The following is a 14291-nucleotide window of genomic DNA, read 5'->3' on the forward strand; positions in this document are numbered from 1 at the left end:
AAAAAATTAAAAAAAAAAAAAAGAAGGGAGTATCAGTACTGAAGCGAATCCAGAATGGCTTAGGACAAAAAAGCTTCTCTGATTTGGATAGAGTTTTGGAGAATAAAAGCCAGTCTGTCAAATGTTAAAAGTGAGTGCATGATGAGAAAATTACACCTTACCATGCAAGTGATTTTTCAAGAAATATGGCAGTAAAGATAAGAAAATGTTTAGCAATACCATCTAAAAGGAGCTTTTGTGGTTATTTTTTAGCTGTGAAAAAAATCTTATATTTATTTTGTAGAAAAAGGGGGTAAATTGAAAAAAAAAGATTGAGGAAGTTGTCCAATGAAGTTTATTGTTTAATTCCTTAGTTCCAGAGGAATTAAGAAGGCCTGGACAATAGGCAGAATATATTAAAATAATGAAGGAAAATTATCTAAAATATTTCATTTCATCAGATGGTGCCACTATGGGTTATTTTTTTTTTCTTGTATAGTTGTGTATCTTTTTGAGTTGTGCTATAATGGGTAATCTGACCGGAAATGGAAGTATGGACAATGCAGTTCTCTTAGATCCATCCCTTCAGCCTATGAAGAATATTCCTGAAAGGCAAGAGGAATAAAAGAATGAGAAACGTATGTGTATAGAGATTGGTGAAGAAAGAGAGTATTAAAGATCACTCATTGGATTACAATGATAAACTCTATATAAAGTAGGTGAGTTTATATGCTCAGAATAAGAGTGAGTATTCTCTTAGAGAGAATTAAGGACTTAACATTAAGCATTTAATATTGGTGAAATAACTGTAGGTGAAACCATATCTAACCTTTAAAAAGCAAGATAAAAATCAAACAAAGATAAATTTAAACATGAAGAATGGGTTAAGAATATAATTGTTATGGTCAAATGAATACCAAACAACTTTATGAGCCAAAAAACATACTCTTCCTTTGATTTCACTTGGCCAATATCAACTTTCAATATATTCTAGTATCTTTAACAAGTTTGTTTTACCATACAGTACGTGAATATGTAATGTAACTTTTATAATTTTGTATTTATGTTTTATATAATGCTTATTATTTAGAACTAAGAGTGAAACAATTCTGTCGTAAGCTATGTAATAGATTTTTGAAGCATTGATTTTCACTGGAGACAGAAGTCTTGATATTAACAATGCCTCAGACCACTAGGCAGGAAAAGAGTGGATGATGAAGCACTTCATTAAGAGAATGAAAACTAGCTCTTCATGCACAGAAACCATTAAGAAGACTTTTTGTCAAATTTATCACCTTGTGGTAGATAAGAGTAAATAAAAAATCAAGGATAATTGCAATTTCTCAGAAATAGTCTCCATTTGTTCCAGCCATATAGCTTCCCTTTATGATTTCTTTGCTGTTATTAAATAAAATGCATGAAAAACTAATATTATCTGAAATTTTCCACATTTGAGTGTAGAAAACAGCTTAAAACAACTCTGAAAAGTTTCATCAAAACCTCTGGTGCCTAAATATTTATGAAGAGATAAAGAGATCATTTTGTGTTTCATCTGAAATGAGAAAATAAAAAGATTTCTGTATTGATACTGCTGTTTGACAAACATTCCCAGCATCTCTCTTTAAGGGGATATGGCAAGTTTATTTCTAAACAATATAAACTGATACGTTCTAAACAGTATAAACTCATTTATTCCATGAAATAAACCAATAAATAATAGTTCTTTAAAAATCATTCATTCAACAACTTTTTGTCTTAACTATGAAATAGTTTACTCTGACTTAAAATCCAAACGCATTCATTTATATGCTTTAGATGATTAGTAAATGACATTTAAAGCACTCAACATGTAGCTACAACTATAAAACATTAAACAATTATCTTTATTATTCTTAACATTTATAAAGCATTAAAATGTTTTTATATTAACATATTGTATTATTTTATTATATAAATTATTTCACTTAATGTTTATAAAATATTTATAAACCTCTATAATCTACAAAACATTAAATAAGAGCAAAAATATTATAATATTTAATTCAGTGATTGAAATCAGGATGCTGAACATCTCAATAGTTTTGATAATAGAGTAGCTCCATTTAAGAAAACAAATGTTAGTATAAATGACGAACTCTTATGTCTTAATTTATTACTAAAATTCTGTTAATGCATTTACATTTTCCCTAAATGATTCTAAATAACTGGTCTGAGTTCAGTAGCTAGGTATTGCCGTATTTCACATCATATGGTAATGGTATGCTGTATTCTAAATGATCTAAGCTCTACTTGAGAATACAGTAATTTTATTTTACTTCAATATCCTCTTGTTAATCTATAAAATTGCTTTTTTCCTATCAAGGTAAAATATACGCTATATAAAATTGACCATTTTTACCATTTTAAGTGGACAATTCAGTTGCATTAAGTACGTTTACATTTTTGTCAAACCATTACACCATCTAGCCAAAACATTTCCCTCCATATCTCTTAATTTACATGTATTGTCAAAAATATGTCCTTTACAAATGATTATTTTACACGTTTCTACATGTATTTATAGAATTCATATTAAAAAACCAATTGAGTGAGAAGAGAGTTGCAGGAGATACTTTAAAAGTTTTTTATTTCCTGTTCTGATATTTCTTGCTGTGTGATCCTGTTCTAAATTCTGCTTAGGGAAACATGATAAAGTTTGCCCACATGACGAATACTTTCCCAATATTTTTGCTCTTGAGTCTCTCAACCTTTCATTCAGAGATAATTATCTTCAAGTCTATCTCCCAACGAAACCTCCTCCTATAGCTTGACCGATATTATTCTTGTATGTCTTCTAAAATATGTTGGTGTTATAAAAGCTTCCTATTAAAATTAAAGCATGGGCCAATAACTTTATATTTTGAGCTAACACTTTATGATACTATACACATACTTATGCTTATGACTTGAACATTCTTTTAAAAAATTTATTTTGTATATCCCATATTATAACATGATGTTATAAGAGATACACACACACATAATAAATGGTTACTATAGTAGAACAAATTAACTTACCCATCATCTTACTAATTCATTCTCCCCCAACTGCCCCAGGCTCCTCCTCATGGCAAAGAGAGTTATAATCTACTCATTTAGCAAAAATCCTAAATACAATACACTATTGTTAACTCTAGTCCTCATGTTGTATATTAGATCTTTTAACTTGTTTATCTTGTATTTTTGCTATTTTGTATCCTTTGACCTATATCTCCCCATTTTCTCTCCCATATCCTGACCCTTATAATCTTTTACCTTTTTTTAGATTCCACATATAAATAAGATCACACAATATTTTTGTTGATGTGCTTGGCTTATTTCACTTAGAACACTGTCCCCCAGGCCAATCCATGTTGTGGCAAATGGCAGGATCTCCTTTTTAAAGGTTGAATAGTATTCCATTATATGTGTACACCACAGTTTCTTATTCTGTTTGTCCACTGATGAACAGCTACATTGTTTTCATATGTTGACTATTGGGAATAATGTTGCAATAAGCATGAAAATGCAGATATCTTTATGAGGTGATAATTTCATTTCCTTTGGGATAGACCCAGAAAAGGGATTGCTGGGTCACTTGGGGATGGAGCAATCTTTTGATATTAATTCAGAATAAAATCTGTAGAACTGAGTAAGACATCTCAGTTGGTGCTAGTGAAAGAAATTATATCTTCTTTCTTTAAGGGCAAAATAAAAGAGTCTTTTCCTACACAATGAAGTCACCCTTTTAATACTTTTTGCCAGAATGAATAAGTTGCCAGGGAGCATTAAGGCAAGAATTAATGATGGGATAGCAAAGCAAGGAAATCAAAAGATGCTAATAATAATAAGGAAAGAAAACTGTGTCAAGGAAGTAAATAGTTATTAAGATAAATCAGCACATATTGTTACCTATTTTGTAATATTATGATTGTGTAGTAAAATTTCATGCCCAGGAATGCACTGCAGGCAATCATTTTCTTGTATTCTGCATTGTCAGACTTCAAGTAGATTCTGGGTGAGTTCCATGTACTTTATTTTAGAAATCATGAGATGAACACATCAGCAAAAAGAACTAAGAACATTGGGCTTGAAAGGAAAATATTCCAGAGGGATGCGATATATGCCTTTAGCAAGTTGTAGAGCTGTCATGTAGAAGAGGAACTAGATGTATTCTGTGCTGCTTGAGAGGAAAAGAGCTATCAATGCATAGTGTGAGTTAGAGGAAGAAAGAATTCTAGCTCCATATATATACATATGTATAAAAAGATAAGAAAAATACCATACATAAGAGTGATAACTCATTAGATTGTGAGTTTCACATTACCGGATGAGTTAAAGCAGATGACGAGTAATGAACTGGTGGTGTTGGATTTGATTATGTCATTTGATGCACATGTATCTATAACATATGACCTCACAGGTCCTTTGTTGTCGGGAGACTACGATGAATCAAGTAGGTCATCAGGTAGATCCCTGTCTAGTAGGGTGAGCTCATGAGGTCTTCAGAAGATTGTATGTGAGTTTTCTGGTATATCATTCTCTGATACATAATGCTACTACGGGACACTAGACTGACTGAAGGGATGAGAGCTTCGGGAGGAAGATGCTCTTGGAGGAAGTGACTCATGAGTCCTATAGGAGAGTTAAGGCATGGTACAGTTAGGAAGTTGGACAATATGGCCTCTAAATTTCTTACTGAAGATAACCTGATAACTCTTCTTGTCCTTCAGATACATTAGCAAAAAGTTTAAAAAATCATATACCTAATCTGTGCAATGATGAACATAACATTTGAATAAATATTATTCAGGAATGTACTCGTATTTTCTAAAAATCCATTTTACATTTTAGGCTAATTTAAGACTAAAATGAAATGAAACTTGGTAACTTTTCACAAAAAAATAATGCAGAATCTGGTCTCTCATAACTTTAATATAACTGAGCCATGGAATTGAAAACAGAAACTTAAATTCTCACTGCTGAAGTTAAGTTTCGAGTACTATCGTTACTCTTTTTATCCTTCAACTTATTAGCTATCTCTAACATACCTGTGCATTAAAATACTGTTGTTAATGTTTCCTCCAAATCTTTATTAAAAACAGTTAACAATGACTTGGTAAACACTGGAGTCTATATTTAACTAGGAGAGATCTCTTTCAGGTCTAATCAACAACATTTTCCTAATACGATAGCTATAATACCCCTAGGTAAATACTAATAACCCCACCTTCAAAATTACATCATGAGTTATTTGGGTCAATAATGATCAAGGTTACAAGAAATATGTTAAATCATAATCTCTCTTGAAGGATAAACACTTATTTTCCATGTGTTACCTCAGCTAGTATTATGCATTACTTTACTTATTTTACTAATATATATTGAGTGCCTACTATATGCCTGGCATTCTGCTAGCTAGCCATTTTCCTGGGAAGAAAAAAATCAGGCAAAAGCCCCTGCCTTCATCAACATACATTCGATTTGGGGAAACATAAAGCAAACAGAATAAACAACGGAAATATACAGTATTTTCAATAGCCTAAAGACTAAGGAAAGAATGCTAAAGTAGAGAAAATAATATGAAATATTAAGGAAGAGTATGTATGGTAGACAGAACAATGATTGCCCAAGTATGTTCATGTCCTAACCCTCAGGACCTGTGAATATGTTACATGGCAAAGAAGAATTAAGGTTCTAATCACAGATAGTGGAGATGAGGTGATTATTCTTATTATATGGACAGACTCTGTGTAATCACAAGGGTTCTTGTAAGCAGAAGAAGGATGCAGAAGGGTCAGAAAAAGATATGAAGATGCTAAGCTGCTACTGCCTTAGAGGAAGGAGGAAGGAGGTCAGGAGCCAGGGAGTGCTGCTGTCACCTAGAAGATGAAGAGCATTTAGAAAAAATCACAGCCCTACCCATCCCGTGCCCCATGTTGACCTCCTAACATCTAGAATTGTAAGATAGTAAGTTTATGTTGTTTTAGTCTGGTAGGTTTGTGGTAATTTGTTACAGAAGCAATCAGAAATTAATTTAGGAAGAAATTTTGGATAGAATGGCCAACACAGTCCTGTGAAGATGACTTTTAAAAAAGATCTAAAGGAAGTGGAAGAACTATAAATGAGCACTCCTTGGAAAGAACATTTCTGGCCAGGGAAGACAGTGTGCAAGGTTGCTGTGAATGAGGGAAGGAGTTGTGGAAAAGACGATCAGAGTTCAGCAGGCAAGTGAAGATTATGTGAGGGCTTTATTCTGAAAGATGTGGAGGAGCTCTGTGACCTGGCTTACGCTCTGACCTCACCATCATGGCTGCTCTATGGACAGCAGACTGGTAGTCTAAGTTTCCTTTGAACTATAAACCTCATTGAGAGGAGAATAAAGCCATTTACCCATTGTTCATCTGCCAGTCCCCTAAGTTCGTATAGTGCTGGTCTAAATCTGTAGAATGTGGAGAAAAGCAAAAAAAGTTTTTTGTCATATGCTATCTACAAAAAACCATTTTCTTATTTCATGACATTATTCAGAATGATTAAGATAATGCCTGGACTTGCCTCCCAGGTATTTAGCTCTAAAGTAAAAAAGTGATAAGTTGAAAATAGACAACAACTTTTTTCAAGAAAACAAATTTCTTCTTTTGCAAAATAAATAGCTACAGGGTAAAAGAAATCAATGAAATGGATTATTTAGGGCATGGGTAGAAGACGGGGGGAAACTACAGGAAAAAAATGAGAAGAAAATCTATATTTGGATTATGATTCACAGAGAGTAGAATAAAAAAGAAAAGATATCACAAAATAATAAATGTACAGTGAACTAAAAAGTTATGGTACATATAGGTGGAAAAAGTAACATAGAACATAGGAAAAAGAACAATACTCTGTTCTCTGTATTAAGAACAGAGAAACAGAAAAACAGACATACTCTTGAAGTGGCATCATTCTCTGGGATAATTCCTAAGGTTCCTTTTCCCATGTTGAGGAAATCAGGGATGCAGACACACAGGTAGTGAGGTTAAGAATGGAGGTTTAATAGGCAAAAGAAAAAGGATCTCCTGCAGAGAGAGGGGACCCGAAAGGGTTTCTGCTTTTGTGGTGAAATGCAGCAGGTTTTATAGATAAGCTTGAGGAGGTGATGTCTGATTTACGCAGGGCACGAAAGATTGGTCAGACCAGGTGTACTGTTTGCATAAGGTGTACAAAACTGGTTAGGGCTAGGTGTGCCATTTGCACAGCATGTGAAAATCTGGCCACCCCACTGTAACCTTTTATTAAGACAGGTTCTCTACCTGGCTAATGCCACGTTGCCTAGTTCTTTACTGTGCATGTGGTGACAAAGAAAAGGGAAGACAGAGCCTCCATGTTGAACATGCCTGGCTCCCAGGCAGCCCTTTTCTCTCTGCACAGCTGCTGGCATTCCCCGGAGCAAGCTTCCAGCTTGCTTATCTATGTCTGCAGTTCAGTTTTTCAGGCTGATCTTTGTTGGAAAAGAAATGATTTGGGCGCTGTTTTTTATTAAAAGGGAAATTTTACCAAGGACTCTTTTCTCTTACTATCTGCCTAAATAATTTCTTTCTATGTCCTTTATCATTCTGAGCCAGACATTAACTAGATGCCAGAAACAGAAAAGAAAATAAAAGGACTTCTCTCTGTCCTAAAGTGGCTTTCGGTCTGGTAAAGAAAGGTAAATAGGCAACAAATCAAAAAATGCACTAAAACATTCTACATGCTACGATTGAATCTTAGGGAGGGTATAGTCATTTCTTCCTGAAGCCATGCTGTGAGTCAGAAAAGACTTCATAAGAAAAAAAAAAAAAAAAAAAGACTAAAGTGGAAGAAACCAGAAAGATGTCCACTAACTGGGCAGGCATTCATTGGGGACCTGAGAGAATGAGGACAAGAAGTCTAGAGAAGTTTAGGGGCTCAGTGGACCTGCAGAGAGTGAAATAGCTGGAGCCTAAGCACTCCAATGTGTGTACTTCAAGTGGCATCTTCTCACAAGCTTTGACCATTAGGAGTGGATGACTGGAAAGAAGGCACTTCTTGTTGGAGCCTCACAATTCTTACTCTATTTATAGGGGCTAGGTAACATAATAATTCTGTGAATTGCATTATTCAAATGATCCCCTACCAACTTGTCATTTCTTTGAATAAACACCATCTTTAAATATATTTATTCATGTGAAATGGTATGATGGATCCTAGACTAAGATTCAGGTTATCAATCCTGACATTACTTCTGTTATCTATACCTTAGATAAGTCAGGCTTTCCATTATTCATACAGTCGCTATGCTCCTGAAAATGAATTTAAAAAGCATATCAATCTAATTTAATCTATCTATCTATCTATCTCAGTAGTCTCAGGTAATAATAAGAATTAACTTATATTAAGATACAGCAGAACATTTGAAAGAAGTTTGGAATTATGGAAGATAGTCTTCGAGTCTGTAGTTGCATTTGTGACGGTCACCAAATAGATGCTAGGAGAAGGTCTGTCACTATCTCATTATCCATCTATCTATTTCTATAACTATCTATCTGGACAGAGAGAATTGTGGAATTGTATTTTTTCTGGTTATTTGCAAACCTATATAAAAAGATATCTACTGGGATCCAGTTAGATTAAAACATTAAGATGCAATTGAACAGAGACAAAATAGGTATTATCAGAGTTAAGAGTAGATATGTATTTTTTCCAGTGTTTCATAAAAATTATCAAGACCTTTTGCATCACACTCACAGCCCTGCCCTCCTACTGTACCCTGTGTCTTATGAGTGACCTCTCTACTGCTTCTAGCCCTGCTATTAGTGTAATGCTACCAACTGGATGGTAGGTAGAACTTAGACAGAGGAAAGGATTGCACATGTAGTTTGAAAGTCAATTTCTAGTGATGACCAGGGTGTGCTTCCCCTGCCCCAGCACCACTTCCATTTAAATACCGCTGTTCCAGAGGAAAAATAGTGTAGTTATGTGTGTATTTTTTTTGGAGTTGGAATCTGGGTGCTAAACCAAACTGCAAATTTAACATGAGAATCTTTAAACATTGCAGTTTATCTTAATGCAGGAGAAGAACGTTTTCAAGAAGTTATTCTTTTCATAGCTACCCTGTTGTTTATTAATTTCTCAACAATTAAGCAAAAATTGATGGCATTATCTTGGGAAAAGAACTTTGCATCTCAATGTTTTAATTGAACTAGATCCCAGTATATAGTTTTTTTTTTTATTTAGGTCAGCAGATAACCAGAAAGGAACAACTCCACAATTCTGTCTCTCTGTCCAGATAGATAGATAGATAGACAGACAGACAGACAGACAGACAGACAGATAGATAGATAGATAGATAGATAGATAGATAGATAGATATAGAAATAGATTGATGAATAGTGATAGAAATAATTTTCATATTGGAAATTTTTATGCTAGAAATGAATTAAGAAAGATATACATAACTTTCTTATTGAAAATGAATTAAGATAGACTCGGTCAACAACAGGACAAGCACATAATGCAGATGAATCAAACCCAGGTATCTATCTAGAAAATATAAGCCTTGTAAGTCAGGCAGAAGTCACATAACTTAAGGTCTGTAGAACCAGAACACTCATAGGTAGAGATGAAGAATCTTAGTTAAGAGACTTGGAAATGAAGCATCAGGAGCCTGGGCTGAAGAAAGGGCAAACACATTGGATTAAAAAGGTGTCACCCCATCCCTACTAAAAATACAAAATAAACCAGGTGTGGTGGCACATGCCTATAATCCCAGCTACTCAGGAGGCTGAGGCAGGAGAATCTCTTGAACCCGGGAGGTGGAGGTTGCAGTGATCTCAGATTGCACCATTACACTCCAGCCTGGGCAACAAGAGAGGCAACTCCCTCTTTAAAAAAACAAAAAAAAAGTGTCAGTACAAATTGATGAATAAAGTAGCAGCAGCATAAATGAAGGCTATCTTTTTCCGCAACAATTTCCTGCCAAGAGTCAGAAGAAATCTCAGATTATAAAATTTGAATAAGCGTTTGTTAAGAGAGTAGAAAATCCAGGTAAAACGGGGATGTATGTTGGTTTTATGATTTGGATTCTGTATGTTTGTTGACGGTTGACTTATTTTTGTTGATATTATATTTATTATTTATATATGCTACTTAAAGAAAGTAGCATGTTTCCTAAAGAAAGAAACAACACTATTAAAGCCAGCTGTGTTTAAAACAAATGCTGTCCAATCTCTCCCTAAAACCATTGACTAAAGATTGAAATTTGGTGTGAAATTTATTCATGATTTTATTTGAGAATAATCCAGGAGGTTTTGGTTCTTTTACTATGAATAAATAGGAATATAAACTACTTTTACACTTGGACACCAGGACAGGAAATGAGGACAGTATGTAAATATGCACATGTACTGCAAAGTTCACACTTATAAATTTAATTATTTAGAGATTCATTCACTCAGCCAGTCACTCATTCAGTTAATTGGTTTGCATATACTCACTGTGTTCCTTGTAAATGGCAAGCACTGTCCTGGAAGCTGGAGAAACTTAGTGAAATATCTGTTGCTAAAATAACTAACGAGAATTCTGAAAGACAAAACAAAATATGTAATGAAGTTATTGAATGCATTTTTAGAAAAGAAATTAGTATTTTTATCCTAGAAAATAAACAGAAAAACAAAGAAGAAAGTAGTAATAATTGGAAATTGCATCCTCATTTTAACCACTTCATATTTTTAGTATTTATATTTTTATCTCTAATTTTTAAAGATTTCTTCTTTTTAAAGATAAGATCATGCATATAAATCATGTCTAACTTGGTTTACTTATGAATGATGACTATTTCTTAGAGGTGATATGTTGTTCTTTAACCATATTTCTCATTGTGGCATGGTATTTTATTATGTGGCTACTATAATATTTTAAATTATGTCCTAACCATTGGACATTTTGCATGTCTCACTTTTTAAAAGATATAATTTTAGCTATTATGTCTCTGTTAGTGATTCTAGGTAGAATCATGTTGTTGCAGATTATTTTATTTCAGAACACATAGCATTTGTGATACTTATTTTACATTATTACTTTCATCTCTTAAGGTGTCATTAGAACAGCCTTGCCAAACATGGATAGAGAAGTCAAAGAACAATACCAAGTACTCATCCAAGCCAAGGATATGGGAGGACAGCTTGGAGGATTAGCCGGAACAACAATAGTCAACATCACTCTCACCGATGTCAATGACAATCCACCTCGATTCCCCAAAAGTATGTCACCTTTCCTGCTAAGCCTAAATTATTGTGGTTTAAAAAAATGTAATGGTGTCATTGAATGCTACAGGAATGAAAATCATTTTTCCAGACACTTAGTCTTTAGGAAGCAGAAGCTAATTAAAAATTATACATCTTCAGAATTAAACATTTTGATGAGATTCATGCCTAGTGTTACTTTAGTAAAAAATAATGAGCCAATAGTTGAAGTACTGGTCTTATGCTATCAATTTTTATTAAAGTAACATATTCAAAATAATTTGGGATCTTACCATAATATTTATTAACTGAGAAAGTAATATAAATGTGCCAAATCTAATGTAATATGGAGCTTCATAGTTTTGACACATATCCCACCATATTAGATGCTATGTAATATAATTAGCATTAGAGTTCTGTGCCTTCTCTTTAGTGATTATGTGTGTTGAATCATTTCCAAATATTTTTATGTATGATATTTATACTATTTACAGTACTTTAGTTCTGATTAGTTATTTCATTTTAGTTTTGTAATATATGAAAACTGCTATAGTTTCTATGATAATAGAGTGATTCACACCTATGTCTTCTCTATAACTCTGTGTTTCTTGTTGGAAATGGGTTCTCACTCATGTTACATGTAGTTTTCTGTTGCAGCATTACATTTAACACCAGTCACTACCTGTTTTATTCCTGGTGCATTTTCGAGGATCATTTCAGTGTCCCCAGGACTTAGAATACAGAAGCTACATGTTTCTCTCACTGGTTGTACAGGATCTTAATTAAGTCACTAGGCAGTCATTTACATAAACAGTTAAAAAAACACAGTTTTTTCTCTTTCCACTCCAGGACAGTTTACGAGTTCATCTACTAAAATTTATAGTATTGAGGATATTTAGCTAAATGAACATTTTATTTATTCCTTTGGCTCTATATATGTTTTTCCGTATTTTACTACTTCGTCATTTTTTTCTTAAAATCATAAACCTATATTTTATTGATGGAAATGTTTTAATTTAGTGACCGAAAGTCTAAAGGCCAAATGTTTTGAGTGGCAATTAGAAATAATTATACTTGAATGAATATGTTTATTAGCTTGACTGAGCCATCCCACTGCCAATAAGTACACACATTTAAAAACATGTTGTACATATTAAAGGTGAACAATTTCTGTTTGTCAATTAAAATAACTAATTAAAGAAAAAAGAAATAATTGTACTTTTGCATATAAATGTATCTGACAGTTGGCTACTATATAATACGTTATGATTAATAACACAGAGAGTCTTAAAGGAATACTTTTCCTTATTTTATTATTAAGGAAAACAGGAAAAAAGAAATTTAAAAAGAGAAAGAAATAATGCATTTGTTTCCCTAATATATGGTGTGACTAATATGATCTCGACTCTAAAAACACTAATTTTTTATTTTTTTAACTATTTAAGTGTGGCAAGCTGTAATAGCTAGTTGAGGAGGACAGATTGGGAGACTGCTCATACATAAAAAGTGGCATTGTGAACTTGGGTCCTGTTTTGGGTTTTGTGCATATGAAATATGTTCAATCTAGAGTGTAGGAAATAGCCAATGTATTATTAGGTAATGTCAATATCCTCATTCACATGAGTGACAGTGAGGATTCTTAAATCAGGGATACAAAGTTACAGCAAGTGGAAGAATGTAATCTTTGTGGGTATGGACGAAGGCTGGTTTGTAGAAGTTGGACTGGAGGCCTTGACAAAGAGACTGGGCAAAGGGGCATGATGACAATGGCTCAATGGCAAAGAAGCCAGGGTATGCTTAGGAAGCCAAGATGGCGTCCTTTACTCCCACTGAAACAAGATGGTCATTTTCAGATCTTAACAAATGAAAGAGTATCTGAACACAGTAGTAAAGTAGTAGTCCTGCATGACATTTATTCAAGGTTGAATCTACAGGTCTAAGGGAAAGTCTGTGAGATGTACTTGCAAAAAATGTGGAGGATAAGGGCATTGGAACTTTATTTTTTTTTTTTTGAGATGGAGTACTCTGTGGCCCAGGCTGGAGTGCAATGGCGTGATCTTGGCTCCCTGCAACCTCCGCCTCCCAGGTTCCAGCGATTCTCCTGTCTCAGCCTCCCAAGCATCTGGGATTACAGGGGTCTGCCACTATGCCCAGCTAATTTTTGTATTTTTAGTAGAGATGGGGTTTCACCATGTTGGTCAGGCTGGTCTTGAACTCCTGACCTCAGGTGAACTCCTGAGGCTGGTCTTGAACTCCTGACCTGCCTGGGCCTCCTGAAGTGCTGGGATTGCAGGCGTGGGCCACCGCACCTGGCTGGCATTGGAACTTTTAAAGCATTTATATCTGCATCAAGAACTTTATCATTACTATCTTGATTACCTTTTCACAATAATACTCTAAGATCACTATTTTCCACCTATTACTGTTAAGAAACTGAGGCTTATAAAGAATAACTTGCTGAAGATCAACAAAATTAACTGATTTAACAAAAAATCAGAAGTTCAAATTCCTTCCAGTTTAACATCATATTGAAATAAAAGTTACTAGTTTTCTTTATATGTCATTCTAAAATCTTAGAGCACATTTGCAAAAAAATCATGGCATATGCTGTCACCACTCGTAAACAGGGAAATGAGAGGGCAGAAGAAATCTATCAAAGAGATCACTGTGATCAAATTATTTTCTGCTTGTATTACACGAACACTTGGACTGTTTATTTTCTGAAACTCTAACGGGTGGGGGATATTTTTGAACCAGGAGAAAGAAGAGGTTTTCACATTTTGAATGAATAAGAAATTCGTCTCCCTGAAATTTTACATGTTTTTGTGTTAAGACCTTTTTACTACACTGTCATTTTGAATCACATCCTTTAGCGGAAAAGACAGAACAAAACATTTATAAAGAGAAAAGCCAATTCTTTAAAAGCCAATGCTCTTTTTGCAGGAATATTTCTCATGTGGCACACTTAACCATCAAGTGTGATATAGAATTACAAACTGAAATAATAGCCTTTTCAATGTGGAAGTCAATAAAATATATTCCATACGTACATAAGAA

At 33.9% G+C, this 14291-nt stretch overlaps 1 protein-coding gene across 2 annotated transcripts in view; it reads left to right on the top strand.

The window, feature by feature from the left end:
- The window catches only part of CDH12 (cadherin 12, type 2 (N-cadherin 2)), a 1158911-nt gene that overhangs the window by 1047194 nt on the left and 97426 nt on the right, over positions 1–14291 (top strand). For both annotated transcript variants that reach the window (XM_011933446.1, XM_011933447.1), the window contains one exon: positions 11085–11252. In XM_011933446.1, coding sequence (XP_011788836.1) covers positions 11085–11252 — 168 coding nt within the window. The remainder of the gene's footprint in view (positions 1–11084; positions 11253–14291) is intronic.

Source organism: Colobus angolensis, unplaced genomic scaffold (genome assembly GCF_000951035.1).
Source record: "Colobus angolensis palliatus isolate OR3802 unplaced genomic scaffold, Cang.pa_1.0 Scaffold127, whole genome shotgun sequence".
NCBI lineage: Eukaryota > Metazoa > Chordata > Mammalia > Primates > Cercopithecidae > Colobus > Colobus angolensis.